Here is a 9,724-nt window from a genome sequence, read left to right on the forward strand (position 1 = left end):
TATAGCCACGTCCGGCTTTAGCTTATGCTCTGTCACACCGTTTATCAGAAACTGACATGTGCTTTTTTTTACTGCACACAGAGTCAACTGTGTTAATCATCATATTACCTAATCACCTTATCACAGCCAGACACAAAGTCACCAGGAAATGTAACTCCTGGTGTCCTGACAATGATCGTTCCTCACATAATTATTAATGGGCTGTTTTCTTTGGGGGGGGGGGGGCTTAGAGGCTAGCATGCCTGTGCTGCACCTCCGGGGTTGGGGGTTCGAATCCCACCTCCGCACTATGTGCACAGAGCTGGCATGTTCTCCCCGTGCTTTGGGGCTTGGCATTTCCGAATTGTCCGTAGTGTGTGAAAGTTTGAACGATTGTGCCCTGCAATGGGTTGGCACCCCATCTACAGTGTCCCCCACCTTGTGCCCCGAGTCCCCTGGGATAGGCTCCAGGTGACCCTGTGTAGAATAAGCAGTATGGAAAATGGATGGAGTTTCATTTTGTCCAAGTGCTGTTTATGTTTAATTATTCCACAGTGCTGCTGAATTCTAAAATCTGATTGGTCAGAAGGTGTTGATTAATTTTCTATAACAGTAGCTCTTACGATAGTTATAGTGACCTCCACTAATATTGGCACCCTTGGAAAATATCAGCAAAGAAGTCTTTATTGTTTAACCTTTTGTTTTTTTGTTTTAAAAAAATCACAAAAATACTCTGCTCCCATGGATATGGATATTTACCAAGGGTAAATATCCATATATATATATATATATATATATATATATATATATATATATATATATATATATGTGTGTGTGTGTGTGTGTGTGTGTGTGTGTGTGTGTGTGTGTGTGTATGTATGTATATATTATTGGCAGATTCTTCGGTGCATCTCTAATTGGCACATCAGGTCTGTTGATGTCTTTCGAATATGATGTAAACATTTTCCTTCGCATATCAACACAGGATTTCAGAAATGACCACTTTATCCGGAAAAGCGACACTACATTTACATGGATAGCAATGATCTAATTACTGACCTTATTGAATAAGACAATATTGTGATTAAGGTGTTTACATGAGTTACTTTTAGAATATTCCTTCCATGTTCCCATTTTACATGTTATAGAACATAGATCGATTAATGGCACACGTCATTACGTCCCCACGCCACGCCGTCCAGAACGATCCCTCCAGAATTTCACGTATCAACATACAGTTGACAATACTCCATACAATATTCTAAGACAATACTCCACACAATATTCTAAGACAATACTCCACATGTCTTAATTCGATTAGTGTTTACTTCGAGTATGACTTTAGTCGGATTCAGGTAACCAGCAGAAACCGGAGTTTACGTGGTTGTTTCTTTATCAGAGTATTGTCTTAATCGGGTTAATATCGGAATATTGTTGTACTGATTGTCAGGATCCAACCAGCAGGCGGCGCCAGAGCACTGAATGAATGACGTCACGGTGTTACGTATACCTGTAGGTTCCGGTTGCGACGTTACGCTAGCTTTTTAGCTAATACAGTGTTTCACCGTATGTTTATATCACATTACATTGATTTAATTTGAGTATTACATGAACGCTTTGCGTCTTTGGGTTAGGAACTAAAATAAAAATATTAGTAATACTTATTTGTTTGTGGTAAAACTGTAACGCTATTTAATTATATTAGAATCTAGCTAGCTACGACTTGCGTTTTGCTCTGCGCATGCGTACCATTTGGGCGCATGCGTACACGGGCTGGATCGTGGCGTTATGTTCCAGGCAGCTGGATTGTTTACTTTAAGTGTACTTTTCTGCTAGCTAGTTTAGGTAGATCATTATTTTAGGTGAATTAACGAGCCGGGGTGATTTTATAAGGTTTTAATCTCATATGTTTATTGTAAAAAGAAACTTAAACGTAAATAGTTTCGCTTTTGTTTCACCGTCTCATTGATTAGCTCTGGTATTTTATATGCGATTTTGTAAAATATAGGGAAGAATATGGGTCCAAAAAAGAAAAATGGCATCCCTGACAGGTAAGTTATCATGTCACCTATTGCACCTTCCAGTGACGAACTGTTAGATATTCCTGGTCGTATAAACCAGTGTATATCCACAGATGGACTGATTATAAGGCAGTGGGCAAACGGATCCCTGGCACGCGCTTCATCGCATTTAAAGTACCCTTAAAACAGGTAACAGACCTGCTCACACACACCTGCACTCATCTCACACTCTTTTTGTGCTGACCTAGTGCCCCTCATTTCTCTCTTCCAGGCTTTGAGAAGGCATCTGAGCGAATCAGAAGTGTTTGGACCTTTTGAGCTGATGGATGTGTTGAAGAAGGAGGGTGAAGAACTTGGCCTCATCATTGATCTCACCTTCACCACGCGCTACTACCAACCCCAGGTGACCGACACCACGTCCACAACTGCACGAGCAGAAGTGGACTGTTCCTGGGTTCATTCTTTGTATCAGGATTATTGAATTTGTCAGTTAGGGATAGTTGGTAATTGGATACGATCCCAGAATTGTTATGTACTATGTGCTGAGCGAGAAAGTGGTTCATCTTCAAGGTGTGCGGTACTACCATTTTTAATTCTGCTAAATCTTTTTGACTATCTTGTTAGATGTGTATGTCGGACAGTGTCAGAAAACTCATAAGCAAACCTGAGTGACAAAAACCGGTTTGAGGACGCAGGTCAATCTGATAAGAGTGTTTGTCGTTAAAAGGAACGCTACAAGCCTCCATTTAAGTTAATATAAAACATTAGCCAGGTAACATTTTACACATTCATACACTTCTCCCTGGCATGCTTGGAATGAAACATCGGATTGTTCCACTCAGACAGTGGAGGAAAGATAATGAGCTAATGAGTGTTGCATATTTGATGACAAGATACTACTATATTATTACAATGCAAACAAGATTTGTTAAAGGATAACACTGAGCTTTCAGTGGTGTATCACCATGTTCTCTTATTTACACAGCTTTAAAATTCCTGTAGCAGATACCACCTAAGAATACCGAACTTTATAAGGCTCTATAAAGTAATACAAGTGAAACAACTGTAAATCTAAATATCACAGTATAGTCACATGAATTCTCATCACTGCTCTTTTGAATTTGTGTGTGTATGTGTGTGTGTGTGTGTGTGTGTGTGTGTGTGTGTGTGTGGCAGGATTTACCAGACACACTGCACTACCTGAAGATATTTACAGCAGGACACGAGGTGCCAAGTGACTCCACCATCCTGAGTTTTAAAAAGGCAGTGAGAAGATTTCTGCATGATAATCAGAACAATGGTACATCCAAATAATAATAATAATAATAAAAGGTTCATCAGTGGCTGGGATTTAAACATACAAACCACAACGTTTCGGTCACTAGCACAGAACTATTCTTGAGAATACTGTGATTGGTCACTCGCGTCATTCACACAAGCACATTTATGCCGATAATTCCCTCTGAACATTACCAATAGTTACATCTTCCTTGTTGAAACTCCTCCTACTTTCACGGGAAGTGTTGTGTGAAAAGAAAGAAAAACACACACTCAACCGGGACACATAAAGTCCTGGGTTCAGATTCATTGCTGTGGCGAGTCGTGTTCAGTAGAGAAGAGCTATCGGAGACGTTTCTCTATGTCACTTACATATACGTTATAATCCAATTGTCGCAAAAAATGAAATTTTGTTAATAATTCCGCCAACTGGTAAATGGAAAAATTCTGGGCCTTACATGAGTCACTCAGTGATAAAAAAATTTTTAGTAGTGTTTCTGCTAAAAATGAAGCAGTTACATATATTTCTCGCAGTACACTGGCTTTCCGTTCCGAATGGAAATTGACTTATCAATCAATATAAACAAATGAATTATTTTATCACTGCAAGTCTGTTATGAGATTAGTCAGGACACTGTTGGGTTTCTGTGTGTAGAGTGTCATGACTCTGTGTTTAGTTGCTGGTGAGCAAGGCGATGGGAAAAGGAGAGGGGTGTGAGCCTGCTGCGGGGCAAACAATTCACACCTCTCCATAATAACATTGGTACAAACATAAAACAGACAGCACAACTACTGAAGGTTTTTTTTAAATGGCAAAACACTGTACACAACTGCCACAATAAAATTATAATATTTAATCCTAGTAGACTAGGTAAAAAAAAAAAAAGAAATAAGAAAAACTGTAAATTCTTAAAGCCCAGAGTGTCTACTTTCATATGAGCTGTGTTAATCACTGCTCTGGAGTGTGACATCACAAATAAATAAAGCTGAACACGGGCACCCCCCCCCCCAAAACAGGTGGCAACTCAAATTTTTGGCCGCAGGTTAAAAATGTTTTATATATATATATATATATATTCAAAAAAAGGTTTAACTATCTTTTATAGATTATAGTGTGACTGAATCATGTTGTTTTTAATTTTCAATTTTAACCAAACTATGGAAATTACAGGGTTATAAATGATGTATGATGTGTCCTTATTAGCGATGTTATTGTGTTCACAGATAAGCTGATTGGTGTGCACTGCACCCACGGCCTAAACCGATCCGGATACCTCGTGTGCAGGTACGTGTGTGTATTTATGTGTCATTATGCATGCAGACGAGGTTTATACCCCACAGTAGTCATGTGACGATGATCAGTTGCAGTATATAACAGAAAACTGACAAAGTGTCTTGAGTGTTACCGTAACGAGGAGCAGAATCTCCTTGGCCACGTTTATATTTTAATACTGAGACGTTTCAGTGGCATTATCTCGCTTTTACCAATGTCACTTACCCATGTTGAGCACATGGAGGGTTTGTATATCATGCTTACCCATAACTTAATGATATGAAAATGAATCTACCAGTTGTGTGAAAGACCAGAATGTACCCAATAGCCACCAGACTGAGTGTGAAGGCAGACATGTGCTGCTTCTCAGATATGTTGCAGCTGCTGAATCTTTTTCCAACTGCTGAAAGACTGCTGTCTTTTGGTTGAACGTTAAGGATCGTGTTTCTTTTCCCAAGGAGACCTCATACCGTTCACCAGACAGGTTTAAAACAAAAAGCGACAGACAAAACTATATATTTGCAGATTAAAAAGTAGTTTTATATGGAAAGGTGGTGGTGGTAGCTCAGTGGTTAAGACATTGGACATCTGATTGGAAAGTCAAGTTCAAATCCCAGCATCACCAAGCTGCCACCAATGGGCCCTTGAGCAAGGCCCTTAACGCTCAACTGCTCAGTTGTATAAATATGAGATAAATGTCGCTCTGGATCTGCCAAATGCCGTAAATGTAAAAAGATGATATGCTTACACAGTGCCATGTTTGTTTATTAGGAACAGGTATGAGCTCAATACTTCTGTGTGTGTGCGTGTGTGTTTCTGATTGTAGATACATGATCGATGTAGACGGTGTTGAACCTCATGATGCCATCGACTGTAAGTAATTACTGTCTTTAAAGAATTTTATCAGCTAACTTTAACAAATAAGCGAGTGCTATCTAGTGGTAGAGCAGCAACACAAACTCCTAACAGTCCATTCTAACCTTTTTAAATACTAGATAAAACATTTTCATTCAGCATGTACTGTATAAGCATCTTGTTGGCTTTGCTTACTTAATGTTATTTAGTCAGTGTTATTGCTTCTTGGATAAGTTAATGCTACATTGAAAATATTTTTAGTTCCATTTCACCTTTGGCAAGTTTAGCATTCCTTTGGTTCTTGAAGAAAAAGATTCTGCAGAAGAAAAACTTTACTACAATTAAGAGGTCGACCGATTAATCATCACCAAGAGCCGGTTGCTATCGGTTATCGGCAAAAATCCACACCGATAGATTTCCCGGTTGCGTCCGTTGCGGGAGTGGCTGAGAATGGTCCGCTGTCATTATACAGTATGAGAGTGGCCTCTAGAGGTGAAATATAACTAAATTGCTGACAAATTTAGTCGTTATTTGAAGTGTTTTTTGTTTGAAGTGTTTTGGATGTCTCTATTGTTATTTGGAGTGCTACTTTTTGGTTCTGCTTGAATGTATATCTTTTAGTAACTTTTATATATATAATATATAAATTTATTTTTCATTTTTTTTAAAAGTACAGTACATTTTCATAGTACAGTCAGTACTTTGAGTGTTTTGTTTTCATTCAGTATCAGTTTTAAAAACTATCAGTTGATTAATCAGTTATCGGCAGGTGCTGCCCAACTTAGTTATCGGTAAAATCCACTATCGGTCGACCGCTAGCTACTATGCACTTTACTTTTTTTCTCTCTTTACTTTTACTTTACTTTAACATGTTATCTAGTTAAAATTCTGTAAGCTAGCTGTGACAAAATACGACTATGTGCTTATCGAGTTATTTATTTAATTATTCCATTTAATAAGGCTATATTGATAATGCATATGTTTGTTTAGTGGTTAGTTGATGACTAATGTTTATCTCTTTTTTTTTGGCAAAATTTGCCTACTGTTATTGTTTGTTTTTAACTGTTATTATTTAAAACCTATTCAATTCTATCCACTTTTGTCTCAGTGTTCAACAAGTCACGTGGTCACTCTATCGAGAGACAGAATTACCTGAAGGATCTAAAATCGGGACCAAAACGCAGGTATTGGGATATTTAAAATTTTTTATACAGGTTTATTTAGAACATGTACATTTTACAAACTTTTTATTTATTTAATCACACTAGTGTACAATACTCTGGTATATTGATTTATTCTGTAACAAACTTGGTTCTGTAGTAATGATGGAATGGACGAACCAGAGCAGGAACCTGTCCGGGGCGGAGCCACAAACAGAACGCATGAATTGATGACTTCTTTCTGTAGGAGAGACGATCATCAGGATCACTTTGAGTATGTGTGCTCTTTCATACTCATTAAAAATCCAAAAAAATGTCATGTGACCTTTTGATGGCTTCACTTTGACTGTTTAAACAGCACATTTCTCCTCACCAGACCTTTCAACCAGAGCAGGAGAAACAACCAAAAGAGACCCTGTCCACCTCCTCTATTTCACACACACCCTCACAGGGGTCCTCCTCCTTTACTATTTACACCTCCTTTCAGGGGCCCACCTCCTCTCCTGCCCACACCACCTCCTCTCCTGCCCACACCACCTCCTCTGGATGCATGGTCTGCTTTTAGACAGGGCCGTTATCCCGCACCTCCTCCAGACCCCACCTTCATGCCTCGCTACACCTTTGGAGAACAGCCTCGACGCACACATCGAAAAAAACGCAGAAGTGCTCATAAATACAGCACGAATTCTCCATAATCGCACTGACTGTAAACACTGCGTTCTCTACAGCGTTAACAGTGTTCACACTATCAGAGGGGTTACAGATTAGTATCATTTTATTGATCTTTATCATTTTAGCTTTAAAATTTATTTAACAGGTAGGAAAACTATACAATTGTTTTATTGAAATTTTTAAAACGCTGTATGGAGGAGCAGACTGTTACTCTTGGACAGATCTCTTAAATCATCTTTCTGTAGTGCACTAGCCTGTCTGCTTGATTAATCTTATCCATGCTCTGCTAGAACCTCCAAGAAATGAGGTGTGGAATTATATTTTTTTGCTGCTCTCAACCTTATTTACACATTGAAGGGATGAAGCCAGAGAGCTAGGGGCTGCTGTGTTGGGCGTGGCCATGGGCTTCGTCCTGATATTACCCTTAAAAAAGAAATAAAAAGAACACTTGAGAACTCCACCCAGGTTTGTGTAGTTTAGGTAATGTAGGTAAAGTGTACCTAATGTAAGGAGAGTCTGTTCATGCAATTTCACCTTATTAAATACTTTTAAATTCAATACTGCACTGTGATAATGCCTAGGTAACAAGCTAGCAGCCCCTTACAATAATGTATTAAATATACTCACTGTTCACTTTAATAGGAACACCTTTACACCGGCACATTCATGCCGTTTTCTAATCGGCCAACTAATCTTCAACTGTACAGTTTGGGTGAGCCTGTACCCATGATAGCCTTATATTCCTATTTTTCGCTCTCAGAAGTGGAACGTAATGTGATCTTCTGCTGCTGTAGCTCATCCACCTCAAGGTTTGATGTTTTGTGCATGCTGAGATGCTTTTCTGCTCAGCGTGGTTGTATAGACTGATTATTTGAGTTACTATAGACTTCCTGTCAAACCAGTCTGGTTATTCTCCACTGATCTCAATTATCAACAAGGCGTTTCAGCCTGCAGACCCTCCACACACAGGATGTTTTCTGTTTTTCGCACCATTCTGTGCAAACTCTAGAGACTGTCGTGTGTGAAAATCTCAGGAGACACTGAAATACTCAATCCAGCCCATTTGGCACCAATGACCATACCACGGTTAAAGTGACAGAGATGACACTTTTCCCCCATTCTAATGTTTAAGGTGTACATTAATTGAAGCTCCTGACCTGCATTTCCACGATTTTATGCATTGTCCGGCTGCCACATGATTGGCTGATTGGATAACTGCATGAACGAGCAAGTATACAGGTGTTAATATTAAAGTGACTTTCAAGTGTAATTCTAGCTGGTTAATGGGATATGGTTACTGGAGTAGTTAAACATGACAAGCTAGCTAGAAATTTCTCTATTTATGTTTAACGACACCGGTAACCATCAGTGTATTCCTAACTACCTAGCTATATTTAACGTCCTAATCACTGAGTAGCTAGTTTTTGTTAACATGCCTATAAATAAGCTAGCTAGTTTGCTTAGTAGCAAGTTAACACACCCTGGCTAGATGGTCAGAAAATGTGTATTTGTGATTTAAAAGAGAGAAACTATTAAGCTCTTTATGTTTAACTACTGAAATGACCATCTCTACATTATTTTAAAGTGCTACTAGCAAACTGGTTATAGCTAGCTTGTCATAAGTTGCATTAAATAAGCTAACTAGTGTTATGATGTGCTGCCATTAGAGTTTGTCAGCTAAACATAACTAGAAAGCTAGTTTGTTTAATGGCAGGTTAACATAATATACCTAGCTTTAGTAACCAGACAACAATTATAATGATAAATGGATGATTTTAAGGATGGAAAACTAACAGAAATATAAAACATTTTGAGAAAAAATTTTAAGGCAGCCATTTTTGGGCTATAAATTGGGTAGTTAATGAGGTGGCTGTTATTTACACAGAGTACATGTTTCTGCGCTACATGTCCATGTGCTAAACAATCAAGATCATCTTGTATAGTGTGTAATTTGAGGCACAGCTCTTGTCTTAGAGAAGAACAATAGGTATAAGTTGCCTTCTGATACTGCCTTTATCTGTGTCATGTGACTGGTCATGTGGCAAATCAGTACCTCAGATGCTTCTATTAACTGTTGCTAAACTTTTATCTGAAGGACATCGTTAGATGTGCATTTTACTCAGCTTATTTTTCTATTTTTTGTTCACATTGAGTCACTTATTGTAGTGAATGTATTTATAACTGTCACAATGTGTCTGAGGGTTTCTGCTTCTGTTGTGAGACCATATATGGTTTTATGATTAAAAGCTTGAAGCTTTTTGCACATCTGTTCAGATATTTGCTGGGCATCAGCACTCGGAGAGATTGTGTGTATGTGAAAGAGAGAGAGATTGAGATTTGATACAATTACAGCTAAATAATGTGGCTGTTCCCCTCTGATGTTTGGTCATATTCTCTTTCTTGACCATATTCTATTAGGCCGAAGTTAAATATTTACTGTTTTGTCATGTAGAAAGAGCTTTACAGTTTGTAATACTTACAGGATT

The 9,724-nt window shown here is 38.4% G+C and overlaps 1 protein-coding gene across 1 annotated transcript; it reads left to right on the top strand.

Moving 5' to 3' along the window:
• Positions 1-1,642: 1,642 nt before the first annotated feature.
• On the top strand, positions 1,643-9,501 carry dusp11 (dual specificity phosphatase 11 (RNA/RNP complex 1-interacting)). Its single transcript, XM_053646072.1, has 9 exons — positions 1,643-2,030; positions 2,114-2,189; positions 2,272-2,403; positions 3,177-3,300; positions 4,503-4,563; positions 5,378-5,424; positions 6,515-6,590; positions 6,727-6,840; positions 6,943-9,501. Exons 1-9 carry the CDS (start codon positions 1,996-1,998, stop codon positions 7,259-7,261), a joined length of 984 nt encoding a protein of 327 aa, XP_053502047.1. The 5' UTR covers positions 1,643-1,995; the 3' UTR covers positions 7,262-9,501.
• The last annotated feature ends 223 nt before the right edge of the window (positions 9,502-9,724 follow it).

The sequence above is a fragment of the Ictalurus furcatus genome, chromosome 16, assembly GCF_023375685.1.
Source record: "Ictalurus furcatus strain D&B chromosome 16, Billie_1.0, whole genome shotgun sequence".
Classification (NCBI taxonomy): domain Eukaryota; kingdom Metazoa; phylum Chordata; class Actinopteri; order Siluriformes; family Ictaluridae; genus Ictalurus; species Ictalurus furcatus.

What these genes read in the sequence shown, in the direction of transcription:
- dusp11 (XM_053646072.1), top strand. Translation starts at nt 1,996, where the DNA reads ATGGGTCCAAAAAAGAAAAATGGCATCCCTGACAG. An exon ending in CGCGCTACTACCAACCCCAG is followed by an intron (nt 2,404 to 3,176) that starts GTGACCGACACC and finishes TGTGTGTGGCAG; the next exon opens with GATTTACCAGACACACTGCA. An exon ending in TCCGGATACCTCGTGTGCAG is followed by an intron (nt 4,564 to 5,377) that starts GTACGTGTGTGT and finishes TTCTGATTGTAG; the next exon opens with ATACATGATCGATGTAGACG.